The sequence below is a fragment of the Engraulis encrasicolus genome, chromosome 8 (genome assembly GCF_034702125.1).
Source record: "Engraulis encrasicolus isolate BLACKSEA-1 chromosome 8, IST_EnEncr_1.0, whole genome shotgun sequence".
Lineage (NCBI taxonomy): Eukaryota > Metazoa > Chordata > Actinopteri > Clupeiformes > Engraulidae > Engraulis > Engraulis encrasicolus.
Window position 1 is genome coordinate 31,959,805 of NC_085864.1, and position 17,500 is coordinate 31,977,304.

The window sequence follows — 17,500 nt, forward strand, 5'->3', positions numbered from 1 at the left end:
TCTATCACTGGCACTGGAAAGGACTGTGTGTGTGTGCGCGTGTGCGTGTGTGTTTGTGTTTGTGTGTGTGTGTGTGATAGAATGTAAGCATAACCTCTCTCTCTGTGTGTGTGTGTGTGTGTGTGTGTGTGTGTGTGTGTGTGTGTGTGTGTGTGTGTGTGTGTGTGTGTGTGTGTGTGTGTGTGTGTGTGTGTGTGTGTGTGTGTGTGTGTGTATGTGTGTATGTGTGTGTGTGTCTGTGTGTGTCTGTGTGTCTGTGTGTGTCTGTGTGTGTCTGTGTTACATAAAGAGGAAGAGACTGTGCCTTTACAGATAAAGTGCTTACAGCGAATCAGCATGTGCATGAATCCATGATTCAGCGTCTACGGTCCCAGCATCACTCATCACTCTGCTCTGGACTAACAGACTTTTACGCACGCGCACACACACATGCAAATGTGCACGCACACACACAAGCGCGCATACATACACAAGCACACACATGCACTCATGCACACACACACACACATTCATGTACACACACACAGCCAAACTTAGCAACTGGGGAACTCAGAGTCACCTCTGCTCTATCTTCCATACCGTGTCCACTATTGGAAACCATTATCCATGAAGTGGTCAGGAGACTTTGGAGCAAAGGACAAGGCAGGACAGGATGGGATACATCACAAAATTGACAGGAGTAACACAACAAATAGTCTGATGCCAATGTGAAGGGGCCTGTGGCAGGGCATACAGGCCATCACGGACTATAAGCCTGCACCACGAAGCTGTGACAACAACACCTCTCTGCTAAACGACCTGAACAGTTTCTTTGCCCGCTTTGAAGCACAAAATGACACTCACCCACAGAAAACTCCCCCTCCCCCCCATGATCAACCCCTTTACCTCTCCTCTGCCAGTGTTAAGAGGACACTGGCCACCATCAACCCACGCAAAGCAGCTGGCCCAGACAACATACCAGGCCGAGTGTTGAAGGATTGTGCAGAAGAGCTGAAGGATGTCTTCACAGACATCTTTAACATCTCTCTGGAGCAAGCAGTCATCCCATCACTTTTCAAAGCTGCTACCATCATACCTGTGCCGAAGAAATCATCACCATCATGCTTCAATGACTACCGTCCTGTAGCACTGACGCCCATAATCATGAAGTGCTTCGAACGGCTAGTCCTGTCACACATCAAAGCCACCCTACCCCCCACCCTAGACCCCTACCAGTTCGCATACCGAGCCAAGCGATCCACGGAGGATGCAATTTGCTCTGCCCTCCATCCAGCCCTCACCCACTTGGACAATAAAGACTCATATGTGAGAATGCTGTTCATTGACTTCAGTTCAGCATTCAATACCATAATACCACAACAACTCATCAGAAAACTGGACAAACTAGGTTTCAGCACCTCCCTCTGCAACTGGCTGCTGGACTTCCTGATGCAAAGACCACAAGCAGTACGGGTAGGGAACAACACCTCGAGCACCCTGACCCTGAGCACGGGGGCTCCGCAAGGTTGTGTTCTCAGCCCCCTGCTGTTCACGCTGCTGACACACGACTGCACAACGACCCACAGCACTAACCATCTAGTGAAGTTTGCGGATGATACAACACTGGTGGGCCTCATCACCAAGGGCGATGAGACTCACTACAGAGAAGAAGTAGACCTGCTGGCCAGATGGTGCAAAGACAACAACCTCCTGATGAATGTCAACAAGACCAAGGAGATTGTCGTCAACTTCCAAAGGGTCCAAAAACAACTGCCACCACTGACCATCGACGGCGATGCTGTGGAGAGAGTGAGCAGCACCAAGTTCCTTGGAGTGCACATCAGCGACGACCTCTCTTGGACCACCAACACTACATCACTGGCGAAGAAGGCCCATCAGCGTCTCTACTTCCTGCGCAAACTAAAGAAGGCAAGTGCTACACCCTCCATCATGACAACATTCTACAGAGGAACCATAGAGAGCGTCGTGTCCAACTGCATCACAGTGTGGGGAGGAAGCTGCACGGAGAAAAACAGGAAGACACTCCAGCGTGTTGTGAACACAGCGAAGAAGATCATTGGAGTACCACTCCCCTCCCTGCAGGACATTTACACCACACGCCTCACCCGGAAAGCACTGATGATCATCAAAGACACAAGCCACCCTGCACACAAACTGTTCAGCCTCCTGCCCTCTGGAAAGAGGTACAGGCGCCTCCGTTCCCGTACCACCAGGCTGGCGAGCAGCACAATGCACCAAGCGATCAAGATGCTGAACACTCAACCCACTCTCCCTCCACTGTCAGCCTCTAGCCAGCAAGGCCACTGACAACCCCCCCCCCCATCCCCCACCACCATATCTGCGACTGAACATTCCACCTGCACTACTATACTTGTGACTGAACTTTCAACCTGCACTAACACAAAACATGCACACACACACACACACACACACACACACACACACACACACACACACACACACACACACACACACACACACACACACACAACACACACACACACACACACACACACACACACACACACACACACACACACACACTGCACTTTCTGCACTAAACCCAAACATACACACACTGACACACACACACACACACACACACACACAGACACACGAACACACACACAAGACGCACACCGCACCTTCTACCTGCACTAAACACATACACACACATACACACACACACACACACACACACTGCTGCTGGTGTACTTGACAGACCTTTTTAATATTTATTTTTCTTCAAAATGCTACTATTACCATGTCAGAACGCTATAAAGGACTTTTTTTAGGAAAAGCACAACAAATACCTCTTAATGTATGTCCTCTACAAGTCTTCTGTTGTCCAGTCTTGCACTTTAAATGTCTGTATGAGCACTGTCTATGTCCATACTGTCTTAAGTCCATGTATAAGTACTGTCTATGTCTATACTGTCTATGTCCTTACCTAGATTAGTCTATGTCTGTATGGGAAAGCAAGAAATGTAATTTCAAATTCTTTGTATGACCAGTGCATGTAAAGAAATTGACAATAAAACCTACTTGACTTGACTTGACTTGACTTGAAGGGGAGTCCAGGTGGATCTAGCCTGGGAACTCCCATACTGCCTTTAGTTCTACACAATCGTTTCGATCTGAAAGACACTCACTTGTGATTAGGACTGGTGGTAACCAGGCAAGGTGGAAACCCTCCAACCAGTCGAATATATGGTGAGAGCAGGTTCAGGTTGGTAGGGCTACACACAGACACATACAGTAGAACTCTTTGAAGGCAAGACAGCAACCATAAAGAACCACAAGGGTATTGGTTCACATTTATATAGCTGGACTTGCACTCACTGGCTCCCCCTACCACCACCAACCCACCCAAACTTTTGCAGATTATCAACCTGACTTATCAGAGGAGAGGGTGTGGGCTGTACTGGGAAAAAAATGCAAATCCATGTAGTGCTGGAAAGGTCACGGCGACACAAAATGACAGAGCACAATATCATATTACTTGCTCTGGGGCCTTGTCATGGTGACATAAAGTGACAAAACATAATCTTGCATTATTTGCTATGGGGCCTTCAGTGGTAAGAGAGATTGATTTTTTTTCTTATTTATTTATTTTGTCAAAGCAAAAAAGGGGGATTGAGTGGATGACAAAAAGAGAAACAACTTTTGATGGATAGATTGATAGAATAAGGGCATCACTTTCACAGATGGACCTACTAAAGGACACAAGGGACAAGAATAAACAGACAGGCGTAAGATAAGGCATCACCCCCATGTGCCATTGTCCCCATGTTAGCCATTCCATGAGCTTATCCATTTTTAACTCTAATCCTGATTCACTTATAAGGTGAACCACATTTGGGAATGTGCTTTTTGGAGTACCAATGATGAGTTTGAGCCCAGTCAGGGATGAGGAAAAGGATGGATAAAACTTTTTCTAGAAGCAAAAGCCCCCACCAGGATCTGGTAACAGCTTCATACGCCATTCAAACAGTAGGCCTTTAATATCAGGAAATATGTGAACTACAGTCGCTTAAAAGAAGCGACCTGATGCAAATTGTACAGTGAGTGAAAGCGTGTAAACTGTGAAAGTTCAAATCTTACAAATAGCAGGCAGATGTGTTTGTCATCATTTTCCATAGGGGACTTGCATTAGCAAGTTTGGCGTGGAAAAAGTTGAACGCCGTCTCTTTCCGCGCAAACATTTTAATCCCCTCCGCAGAACGCAGAGTTTACCAGATAAACCAGGGCTTATGTTCCGGACCGTTGGCTGCGCAACTGTTGGAGCGCATTACGAACGACCGCAAAATAACTTTTGCCGAAAGTGGGTCTCTGGTGTGCAGCCTAGCGGACAGGAAGAAAAGCCGCTGGATGGACACCCGCCAATTCCACTTGTTTTTGTTTTCTTTGGTTTCCCAGCGGTGGAACGGCGGCGGCTGTGCGGCAGCGGCCAAACAAACTGTTGTATCAACATTGGGGGGAATACCTGCGGGTGAATTCCGCCGCTGTCCAATGGCACCTGGACAAAGAATGTGCTTTCCAAAAACTGATCTGGGGGGGCTCTGTGTCTGTTGACATGGGGCCCTCCCCGCGACAGCCAGCGCGGTGGGCTCGTACTTAATTGTCGACTGTCAAGTAGCTGTCGGAACCCTTCTGCCAGCCCTACATATCTGACTGGGGGCCCAGACAGGCGTAAACATCCCCTCCTGCCGCCCCTATGTTCTGCATACGAGCATTCACTATAGACCACAATGCAAAGTCTGGTTGGGCGGGGGATCTCCAAGGACAGAGATGGACAGCGTTCTGAGTGTAATCGAGGTGACAACAACTTAAAAAAAAGGGTGCAACTGTTCAATGTATTGGCATACCGGTCTATAATCAGTTGTTTAGTTACACATAGTATTTGCACAAACACAGGCAACAGTAGCCTTGTCTACAATTCAAGAGTTGTCGCCTCAAACTCCAGACAGCCTGAGCCCTACACGTGGTGAACTACTGTACAATCACTTCAGTTTTTAATTGTTTAGGCTATTTCCTTCTTTTTGTCTTGACCTAAATGAGAAGGCCACTAAATACCACATCCTAATGCAGACACTGCTGGATTTTCTTTAATGCACCCAGTTTATGTTGGCCTTCTTTACAGTAATAAAGGCTGTTACATGAATAAAATGGCCACTGCCAACTGCGGTAGATAGAATAAAATACCCTACCTAGGCCTACATTACCAGCCACATAACTATCACAGTAACTAGGCTACATAGACTGCATGCATCACATAGGCCTACATGAGGATGATTAATGCAAAGCTAATGACATGTTGCTGAATGACGTGAACTTCTACAAACAGCGTGCATTGACGTCTTAAAAGGATTATACAAGTTCACAGTGGTTTAAATCAGACTAGGCGGCCTAAATATTTCCGCGGAAGGGTTTTTTTTATGAGGCGATGATAAATTGTAAACTTCAGAGCACTACAAAGCACGTACACCCCCTTTTCCAAGGTCCCGCGTCAAACTTCTAGGACAGCAAAACTGTAAATTGGCATATAAACCAAGTTTGCTTGACAGTTGAGTGACATAAGATGTATCCAAGAAAATGTATTTCATCCTAAAAAGGATCAAGGTCAAAATAAAGTTTTTATCTCCTGCGGTGCATCATCCAACAGGAGTCGCCAAATATCATATGAAAACTTTCAGCGTTTGGGAGCAGTAGCGCTCATAGAAGTTATAAAACATGAAAACTTACCATCACGCCTGAACTGTGGCGATCTGAATGATTTAGAAGAAGCCACTTGAGCTTTTGTGCTTTGATGAATGCTGACGAGCAGCAAAGAGGCGAAAAACACTGACACATGCATTTTGAATTCTGTTTTGAGCTGATGTCTTCTGGTTGAATAGAATCCAGATATGCCCCTGTATGGGAAAACAATGAATTGACACCGTTCCCCTTACTGTTTGACACGCCGAATAGTTGTTCACCCGTGTAGAGGTATAGTTTCTGCAAAAGTCTTTATTTCCCTTCACATAATTGAGGCCATGCAGCTCTGGAACCGCAGACTGACCTGTCGCCGATTTGCTCTTAACCTTGATGAATGAATAGCAGGTTCATAAACCCCCTTTCACGGCAAATGTATAATCCATACGCGCCCGACTGGCTCTCCGCGTTGCCACTTGTTGTAAGTGTCTAAACACCGACCTTATTAGCCCTGACTAAATGTTTTCACATACCAACCCCTCAATTAGCAGGAGGGTCGCACAGGTTTTCTGTCTGAGAGATAAAAGAGCAGGCTAGAGTTCTACGAACCAAGCACACGTTGGGACGAATACGACTTGCTCAGCGCGCGCGCCAACAACCTTGTCTAAAAAGTTACGTCCACTGACTTGTGAACCGATTAGACGGTGAGATCAAAAAGGGCTGTCCTCTTTCCCCGAAGGAGGAGGCGAGGAAATGTGCCGGGAGGAGGGAGAGGGTGCAGGAAACTTCACTGCAGGCGAGAAAAAAAAGACTAAAGGAAAATGCTAGAGAACTTCATGACGCGCTGAGGGAAATATTTCCCCCTTGGTGAGGTTGTCTGCCGGGGGTTGTCTGACATGAAATCACTTGTTGAAAAACTCGCTAACCGCGGGAGACAATGTTTCAAACTAAGAACAAACAGATCCTTGTAACTTTCTTTGCATGCTGACTTCCTTTCACAAGTCAAGATGACAGCCTTCGTGAACTTGCTATAGCGGGTCACATCAGAATTCATTGTCGCCTTTAACAAGGCAAATTCTACCGGATGTGAGATGGCATTTAAAAACAACAAGGACCACTTTTTTTAAAGAGAATATGGTGCCAGGTCCCTTTTGTTTTTTTATCTTTTGTGACGAGCTCCTTCAGGGTTCACATGCTTTTAGCTCACGTGGTAAGGTCAAGTCACGGGGTTCCCATAGCAATTAAGGTGTCAAACATAACACTTGTCCAAAATTCCTCACAATTTCATTTTATTTCATTGTCCTTTTAGCCGTCTACACTACCCGTTATCTCTGCCTATGAACAAAATCATAAGAAACATTGTGCAATGTTTTCAGTCAGTTGACAAGCATTTACTATTTGGACAAAGTCAGCTAGTGAACTGATAGGCCAATATAGGCTACCACCTTGTGGAAATTGCAAAAGTGCATCTTTAGCAAGATAATGCAGAAATGTGTTGGCTGACTTTGCTGAACTTGAATATATAAATAAACAACATTATGCTATGCATAGTGTATAGTCCGGTATTCCTCTATCTGCATGTGTTGATGGAAAAGGCTGGAAAAAGTTGCATGGGAGTTGGACACGCCAAGGCAAGCCAATATTTTGAACAAAACCATGGACAAAGAATGAGGATTGGAAAAACAATCATTCACAGCATTACAGTGACAGAGCCAGTGGAGGCTTTCTTCTGTCAGTCACCAGACTGCCAACTGTGAGAGAGACTGCAATCATGTGACGGGTTTGAAAAATACTGCATTCTCCAAGTCAGTCTGATTTTGCTGGTCATAACAACGTAAAATATAAAACATTAACATGGTCATTCATCAAGAGTGGGCCTACAGACCTGGGGTGGACTAGTGCAATCCATGGTTCTATGATGGACATGATGTACAGTGGTATAGTATCACTAAGGTGTGTGTGTATGTGTGCGTGTGCGTGCGCGCGTGTGTGTGTGTGTGTGTGTGTGTGTGTGTGTGTGTGTGTGTGTGTGTGTGTGTGTGTGTGTGTGTGTGTGTGTGTGTAAACCTCGTCATGGGAAACTTGGAACCATCTTTAGCACAGGGATACCGTAGCACAGAGAGATACCGTAGACCAATAAGGTTTTCCTGGTCAGTCTTCAACTTTGTTCAACTCACTTTTTTTGCTCAGACCTTAGTCATTTTTCTCTGTCTTTATTTCTGTCTCTGTCTCTGTCTCTGTCTCTCTCTCTCTCTCTCTCTCTCTCTCTCTCTCTCTCTCTCTCTCTCTCTCTCTCTCTCTCTCTCTCTCTTTCTTTCTTTCTTTCTTTCTTTTTTAGTCTCTCTCTCTAGTTCTCTCTCTCTGGTATCTGTGTGTGCTTGTGTGTGTGTGTGTGTGTGCGCATGCGTGTGTCTGTGTGTGCAAACGTGTGTGTATGTGAAACGGTGTGTGTGTGTGTTGGGGTGGGTTGGTGCATGGGTCTGGGTGCATGTCTGTGTGCCTGTGTTTTGGTTTCAATTAGGAATTTGAGATTATTTCTTCATGTTTCAAGGTGGAATTTGCCAGAGGGATTCCTGGCTGTGATCCGTTGCCAAGTTCTTATGCTCATTCCTTATTTTCTTGCTCCAGGGGCTCCAGATCTCGGAATAATCAAGATTTACGTGTCACTCTTTACCTTGATGTCATAATGGGCCTTGCAGACGATAAAGACCACGGGAAAATCTTTCAAGATGAGATTATGGTAAGGAAACAGTGCTTCTGGACTGGGGGAGAAATAGGGACCGGGCACTTTTGGTTTACAGGGGGGGCCCTCATAATTAGCGGCGCAGAACTGACTCACCGGTGGGCCCTGGAAACCTTGTGGGCGTCTATTTTCAGAACTCTTTTGAAACAAATGTTTGAAAATAGCGGCCCATGAGGGTGCGAGGCCCACCGGGAAATGCCCGCTATGCCAGATGTCCAGTCCAGACCTCTAAGGAAAAGCACACAAAGCATTCCCTGCTACAAACTCACATTAGCATTCCACCAATTCCTTCAATTTTCTAGAAATTACAATGTTGTCTAATCTCCTCTACAAGGCCCTGGCAAACACATTTGGTTTTGTTATCAATTCCTAGGTTGTAGATAGCAGCAGATAGCAACTTGCATGAAGCCGGATTCATACACTGCAGCCGCTCAATTGCATAAGTATTTCTGTGGGTGTTGCTATGTACTAACCTAAACTTGTATTTAGTTATTGGTTAGAACTTGTGAAACATTCCACACACATCCATATACAGTACGACTCCAGGGCTCTAAAGTAACATCCACCAACTGGCCAAATGCTGGTGAAAATTCAGTTTGGCTGGTAGAAAAGAAAACGTACTAGTCGCCACTTTGACCCATAAGCGAGTGTGTGTTTGGTCAGCAAATGCGAGTGTGTGTTTGGTCAGCAAATGCTGGTGAAAATTCAGTTTGGCTGGTAGAAAAGAAAACGTACTAGTCGCCACTTTGACCCATAAGCGAGTGTGTGTTTGGTCAGCAGATTAAAGTCTACTAGCCATTTTGGCTTTTGATTTAAAAAAAAAAAAAGTTAATTTAGAGGCCTGTATGTCTCACAAGAAGGGTATGTTTTGGGCCTTTAGAGTGAGATTCGGCAGTCGGCACAGGTCCGGGCCTTGTGTGGCGCAGAGTCCATTATTAAGTCAAGTGACGCCCCGCACCTGTTTGCCTCCTCTGATTGAGTCAAACAGCCTGACAGGGAACTGAGTCACATTTGGTTCCGGATACTGCGGCACTGCTCTCCTTTTTCCCCCGTTACAGCTTTCCTTTTTTTACGAGCACACTCGCCACGCTCGTGCCTTCAAAAGGAGGCCGCTCTTGTAAAAAGGTTTTTCCCCAGGAAGACGCCCATTGCAAGAGGAACTGAAGTTTTGAGAGAGGGAAAAAAACAAAGTACAAGACGAAAAAATCTTTTTCTCATTAAAGAGTTTATTCGGCCCATCTGGAGAACCTGGTGGCTTGCATGAACTCACAGCTTGCCTCTCCCTGCCTGCATGGTCCTCCCTTCCTGTTCCACACATCAGCTCCTCCACTGACTGGCCTCCTAGAACTCTCTCTCTCTCCCCCTCTCTCTCTCTCTCTCTCTCTCTCTCTCTCTCTCTCTCTCTCTCTCTCTCTCCCCTCTTTCTCTCCCACCTCGTGCCGAGCCACTGGGCTGAAGGTCAGAGCGGCCTAATGGAGGTGGTGGACATGGGCCAGCAACCTGGCAGCTAAATGAAGTGTTTATTCCTCTCTAACTCTCTCTCTCTCTCTCTCTCTCTCTCTCTCTCTCTCTCTCTCTCTCAAGCTCTCCCTCCTTCTCATTCTTACTTTTTGAAAGACTTGAAAGAGGTGAAGGAGGAGGAAGTTTAAGTGGGGAGGAAGAGAAGAAAGAGAGCAGGGAGAGGGGGAGGAGAGTGAGGGAGGAGAGTTAAGCAAATGAAAAAGTTCAAAGCGGGGTGGGAGATGCAAATGGATGTCCGAAGGTGTGCAGTGCAGACCAGAGGGGTGGTGGTGACTGTTGTAGGGCCCAGCCGTGAGGGTGGGCCAACTCAATAAAATCCATCGCTTGAACAACAGGGCCGCTGACAGCTTTCGCTGGGCCCTGAACAAAGTCATCTGAAAAGGCCCCCTATACCCAATAGGCCTGCATGCAATGTAATGGGAACCCAATTCTGAGGCCCCTATCTCTCGGGGCCCGGGACAACATACCCCTTTGTCCCCTTCTGTCGACAGGCCTGCTTGAATGGGAAAAAAACACACAAGAACAAACAGAGCCAGTCAAATGAGGACCTTAGAGAGAAGAAGTGAGAGCAAGGGAGTGAAAAAGGGGGACTATTGAAAATGGAGCTCGATTGAATTAACACACAAGCACACACACACACACAGCCAAACGTCCATCACAATAAAAGATCTACAAATGAACACACACACACAAACACACACACAAACAGAAGCCCACACAGGAATACACAGTCAACAACTTGGACAAACTTTCTGTTAAAAGAAAATGCACAGTCTCTCAGACACACTGGCGTACATGCACGCACACACACGCACACGCACACACACACACACGCACGCACGCACGCACGCACGCACACACACACACACACACAGTAGCAGCAGCAGCAGCAACAGAAGCAGTGGCAGCTAATAAAAGAGTGGGAGCATGCACAAATGAGGTTCATATGCTAGCGTGTAAGTGGCCCTATTGTCCTAGGCAGTTTTTCGGTGGGGAGCCCATGCAATGGCGTGTGTGTGTGTGTGTGTGTGTGTGTGTGTGTGTGTGTGTGTGTGTGTGTGTGTGTGTGTGTGTGTGTGTGTGTGTGTGTGTGTGTGCGTGTGCGTGCATATGTGTGCATGTGCATATGTGTGCATGTGCATGTGCATATGCGTGCCTATCTGTGGGTTTGTGTGCATATGTGTGTATGTGTGTGCATGCGCGTATGTGTGTGCACTCGCGCACGCGTGCGTGTGTGTGTGCGTGTATGTATGTGTGTGTGTGTGTGTGTGTGTGTGTGTGTGTGTGTGTGTGTGTGTGTGTGTGTGTGTGTGTGTGTGTGTGTGTGTGTGTGTGTGTGTGTGTGTGTGTGCGTGCGTGTGTGTGATGGGGTAACAGGGGGGTTAATGGCTCAGACACACGATTCCAGCTACTGCATTCCTCTGCGATCCACGGCATTCCGCAAGACCTCTGGCTCCACAATGGGGGCCGACGCGACGCTTCGGAAAATGACCCACAACAAAAACACTGTTGTGTGCCAGAGGGCCCTGCTGCTACTGCTGCTGCCGGTGGTGGTGGAGATGGTGGTGGAGGTGGTGGTGGTGGTGGTCAGTGCCGCTGACAGCATTGGCTGGGCCCGGGACAAAGTAATATGAAAGGGCCCCCCACGCAATAAACACAATGTAAGGACTGAGGACCTAATTCTGGGCCCCCTCTCTCCCCTGGGCCCGGGACAACATACTCCTTTTGTCCCCCTCTGTGGGCTGCACTGGTGGTGGTGGTGCTAGTGGTGATGATGTTGGCGGTCGGTGGCAGCAGGGGGGTTTACAGGCAAGCGTTTCTCTCTCTGTGCATTCCACCTCCAGCTCCAGCGAACACTGTGGTCGACTCGGCCGGTCTGCACTAAAAAACAGCCACAGAAAAAAAAGTGTGAGAGACAGAGAGAGTGTTTTGGCGTGTAGGCATCATTTAACCCCAAGAAAAACAAGAAAAGATTAGAAAAAAAGTCGAAAAGAAAATGGTAAAAAGGGAGTTTTATTTCTGCTATACGTGCCGTCATCTGATACAAATGAGACGCATTTGTGTTGCGAACGGCCATCAATATACGACGCCTGCCATTTGTTCCCAACGTTGAGCTGCCAGACAAAGATATTGAAAAAAAAGCAGAAAAAAAGTTTGCACATAGCATAAACAGACAGCTGGGGGTGTACTATATACATCACGGTGGTTCATTTTCCGCCCCCGCTCGCGTTCAGAAGTTGCACCGGGTTGCAGTTTTGATGCGTGTTCGCATCAATCATGGCGCCAGGTTCAGATTGAGTACTGTAAGTAACGTTCAAAAGCGTTCAAAAAAGTCTGGTTTGACAAGAGGTGTTTGAGGTAAACCAAACCCCAGAGCAGCAACCTGCTATTACTTTAGACAAAAGAAAAAAGAAAAAAAATCAAAAAGCAATGTACCACAGACTGTGAGATAAGAGCCCAAACGGAAAGGTATAAAAACATGAATTATATTGAAAAAGCTTGAGTTGGCCCGAGATGAATAAAAGGAAACAAACAGACTTTGATTTTGGGTTGGAGTTGTGGTCAAGACGGGGACTGTGAGATAAAAGAGAAAAGCAATAAAGTTGCTGTTTTGATTTATATTGTGATGTGTGAGTTCCCTGTTTTTGAATGAAGTGGTCACCTGTAGGCCTGTATAATGTAAAGTACATATACATATGAACATGCATGTGTGCACACACCCACACACACAGGCAAGTTTCTTGCACTCATACAGTATACACAGGCAAATGTGCATACACACACACACACACACACACACACACACACACACACACACACACACACACACACACACACACACACACACACACACACACACACACACACACACACACACACACACACAGTCAAATGTAATGAAACACACCTGCAAAAGACAATTAAATGCATATCTCCACATGGACAGCAGTCCTACAGATGCACACATTTGTGTATACTTTCAGACACATGCGCACACTCACACACACACGCACGCACGCACACACACACACGCACACACACACGCACACACACACGCACGCACGCACACACACACACGCACACACACACACACACACACACACACACACACACACACACACACACACACACTGAGACTGTCATCTTCTCGGTGGGAGCTCTGTCTTTCATCTAGTGTGATGTGAGTTCACAGCAGAGCTGCCTCCAGCCTGTTATCATGACTCCAGGGTTAGAGCAGGTTGCAGAGAGAGAGAGAGAGAGAGAGAGAGAGAGAGAGAGAGAGAGAGAGAGAGAGAGAGAGAGAGAGAGAGAGAGAGAGAGAGAGAGAGAGCACATTTGCCTACATGTGTACTGTATGTGTGTGTGCAGTGTGTGTGTGTGTGTGTGTGTGTGTGTGTGTGTGTGTGTGTGTGTGTGTGTGTGTGTGTGTGTGTGTGTGTGTGTGTGTGTGTGTGTGTGTGTGTGTGTGTGTGTGTGTGCACATTTGCCTGTATGTATGCATGTGTATGTAGGCCTACTGTGTGAATGTATACATGCATGTCATGTATGTATGTGTGCATGTGTTACTCCGTTGCTGTGTGAGAGTTTGTGTGCACCACACCACAGTGGAGCCGGTGGAGCGTGCCTGACTCTAGACGCAGTCATTAGAGGAACAAGTGAGGAGATTATCAGGCAGGCAGGAGGAGTATTAGGCAGGCTTCAGTGCCGAACTGTGGAGGGGATTATGGCAGTCGCCTGCCACTATAGGGCTTATCTTCTCTTCTCCTCTTGTGTTTCTCCCCATACAAAAGACCACTGTCTTTATTGGCATTCGTGCCAACACACATGTTGCAAATGTTGTGAAGTGTTGTTTTAACACTTGAGGAGAAGGGCCAGCAACAAGAGTGTTACATTCTCTGTTCTCCACGTGTTGAATAAAAACAGCAACATTTGTGAGGCAACGGCAACTTGGAAAATCCAACTCCCATTGTGACACTTCCACAGGACACAAGTGTACACTGCACACAGCGAAATTGCATTCATGCCTCACCTGTGCAAGGGGGCAGCCCCCAATGGCGCCCCAAGGGAGCCGTGCGGCGGGATGGTGTCATGCTCAGGGTACCTCAACCATGAGGAGGATGGGGCAGAGCCATGTTTAATTACTCTCCCCACCGACCTGGCGGGTCGGAAGTCGAACCGGCGACCTTTGGGCTACGTACAAGTCTGACGCCCTAACTGCTTACCCATGACTGCCCTTTTATCCATGACTGCCCTCATTACTGGCCTGCCTCCGTTTGGTGTTTCTCCCAGTACAAAGACGACTGTCTTTCTTGCCTTTCATGCCAACGCACAGCAAATGTTGTTGTGTTGACTCAATATTTAATAATGTAGGACCAACAAGAATAGTGATTTTCTCAGAATTGAGTTAAAAAAGCAGCATTTATTGCACTCCATCTGGTGGTGATCCTATATATGAAGACCATTGCAAATTGGCCATTCATGCCGCTGCACAGCCTAGTTGTCAATGTTAACTCAACCCTTCACACTTCAACCCAACAGTCGAGTAAGGTGTGAGATGGTGAAAATTATTGATTACAGCCTCGTTGCCTGTCTCTCACTGTAGCGAAGTGGAGTAGAGTTGCCCAGCTGGGACTTGAATCCAGACCTTCTGGGGTAGTAGACCAGGGCTCTGACCGCTACAAGAGCCAGGCTCGTTGGCATGTTAGTCAGAACACAACCACAACCCTAGTGATGGTCACTCCATCACACTGCCTTCCCATTTGGGAAATGCACCCGTGCGCTTCACACACTCATGGTGTCCCTCACGCAACTGCCCATCATGCTTCTCCCATCCAGTGTGCCCCGTCATCAATACTTCATCCATCACTGGGGTCACCAATCCTGGGGGTCCCTCACATGGAATTACGGCTTACACACAATGGGTACGCTTCCGATTGCCTCACAGTACCATCCCACTTCTGACACCATTTGTAGCGAAGGGGAGTAGAGTTGCCCAGCTGGGACTCGAATCCAGACCTTCTAGGGTAGTACACCAAGGCTCTGACCGCTACACCAAAGAGCCAGGCTCGTTGGCATGTTAGTCAGAACACAGCCACAACCCTAGTGATGGTCACTCCATCACACTCACCTACATGATTGCGTAGTGCTTTGCAAGCAGCTCTTTGGCAAATATGTATAAGTGTAGCCACACAGCAAGCATACCCCAAGCCTTAAAAAGGCACTGCAGTAGGATGGTCACCAACTATGCTGCTCATTGAAACTGTGCTGCCGATTGACAAATTTGATATTTTCTTGGATATTTACTCAATAATAAACTAATATTGACTATGAACAAAGTACAAAATGCATTGCAGATGAAAATGTTAAAAAAAAAGTTCAAAATGGCAGACATGGAGGAGATGCACCCTATCATAAAAAGTGAAATTTTCCCAGTCATAATGAATACTGTGGTAAGTATTCATGAAAAAGGTAACATTTGTGAATGGGCAGCATGAATTCTGGAAAGAAACTGCCAAAACTTTACACAGTGCACCTTTAAACCAAGACTGCACTCCCTTCCTCATTTGCAGAGTGCTAATATAACACATAAACTACTGTCTGCCATTCATAAAGTCACCCATTACATCGTGTAGTGTCGATTCAACACTCAGGGAGTAGGACCAACACCATGAGTTTTACCATTGCAAAATATATTGTGCACTCCCTCCCCCACAGTCATCCAGCCTACTGTTCATTCACCACGGCAACCCTGCCTTTGAGGAATAAAGAATGTGATTTTAAAAAGAAATCCTGAATAAAAGAAAAACGACTCACTTTGAATGCTCCATCACTGTCCAGGATGTTTTTTTTTGTGTGATGCACACATCAAAGGAGTTTGTTTGGCAGAAAGTGTTGAAGAAGTTGTTTGGAGAAAAGTGTTGACTCAGGGTTCTTTGCTTGTTTTTGAGGTTTGTAGGTGCATGTGAATGGTAAATGGACTGGATTTATTTAACTTAGCGCCTTTCCACCCCTTTGAGCACTCAAAGCATTTTACATGTGTGCCTCACATTCACCCATTCCCTCTCACGTTCACTGAGCTTCACACACCTGTGGCAATGGTTGCCACGCAGGGTACCACCCTGCCACCAGGAGCAACTTGGGGTTAAGTATCTTGCTCAAGGACACGTCGATGGGGTCAGGCAGAGCGGGGCTTGAACCTGCAACCTCCTGGATGCGGAACGGCTCCTCTACCACCTGAGCCACCATCGCCCCACATGTGTATGAGTATTATTTCCACTTTTGGGGAATTCAATTATCCTCCGGACAAGCTGAACATCTCAAGACAAGCAGTTGCAATTTACACACACACACACACACACACACACACACACACACACACACACACACACACACACACACACACACACACACACACATACACACACACACACACACACACACACACACACACACACACACACACACACACACACACACACACACACACACACACACACACACACACACACACACAAATCGGCTTCAACAGTTTGCACATACAGTACAAAGATATATGTGAACACCCAGGCATACACACGATTAAACCCCATATACAAATATTGATGCATTCACATACACACGCTTTCAAACTGATTTACTCACATCTGTACACATACACACACACACCAGACTCAGAGAGAGTGAGAGAGACAGAGAGAGAAAGAGAGGGAGCGAGAGAGCGAGAAAGAGGACTAGACACATTCTCTCTGTGATTTAATATTGGGCAGTGGTGGGTTGTCATCTTAATGTGCATCCCAATAATATCGCCTCCACTGCTCTGCTCCTCCCGCCCCCTGGGCCACAGCCAGCGACTCAGCCAGCCCCCTGAGCTGTGCTATGCTCACCTGTCATCCTTCATGCCCAGTGCAACTTGTCAGGACTGCTTATAGCTTTGGGTCGGGCCCGGGACAGTCATCAGAAAGGGAACCTACCCCCCCCACCTTAAAGTAGGATGGTGGCCAGAGACGGTATTGCAACTATGCAGCTCATTGAAATGGTGCTGCATTTTGCCTTGCCCTAGACCAGTGATTCTCAGACTGTGAGCCTGATACAAAAATTGAGATAATATTTCGGTATTGCTGTTGACTATTTGTTTGAGTTGTATTGTTTATTGTGGGAGAGGTGAGACGGGAATATTTGTGAAATGTTCAAGTGGGCCAAAGTTGGAAAAGGTTGGGAACGCGTGCCCTATAGGCGATAGTTTGTAGAGCATCTTGCTGTGGTGTATTTTGAAGCTTTTTCTTATATAGACTTAAGTAATGTGTCTTAATCCTATCATTAATGTCTGATTCTGACCAACATAGTTAGTCTTCTCTGTTCCATTCAAATGTAGTGCACAAAGTCAGCATCATCATTGCTCACAGACAGTCCATTTGTAAGCTGAATAATTGTTTCCGGTGAAGTAAGATCACAGTCAACCATATAGCCTACAGTATATGGAGGGAAAGCCAAACGATGGTGTAAGGACTTGAAAGTTATTAATAGAGTGAAAGTGATTCGGCT

At 46.6% G+C, this 17,500-nt stretch overlaps 1 protein-coding gene across 2 annotated transcripts in view; it reads right to left on the reverse strand.

The window, feature by feature from the left end:
- The window catches only part of pdgfd (platelet derived growth factor d), a 123,188-nt gene extending 116,661 nt beyond the window's left edge, over nt 1-6,527 (reverse strand). For both annotated transcript variants that reach the window (XM_063205482.1, XM_063205481.1), the window contains exon 1: nt 5,746-6,527. In XM_063205482.1, coding sequence (XP_063061552.1) covers nt 5,746-5,857 — 112 coding nt within the window. In that variant the 5' untranslated portion in view covers nt 5,858-6,527. The remainder of the gene's footprint in view (nt 1-5,745) is intronic.
- Nucleotides 6,528-17,500: the final 10,973 nt, after the last annotated feature.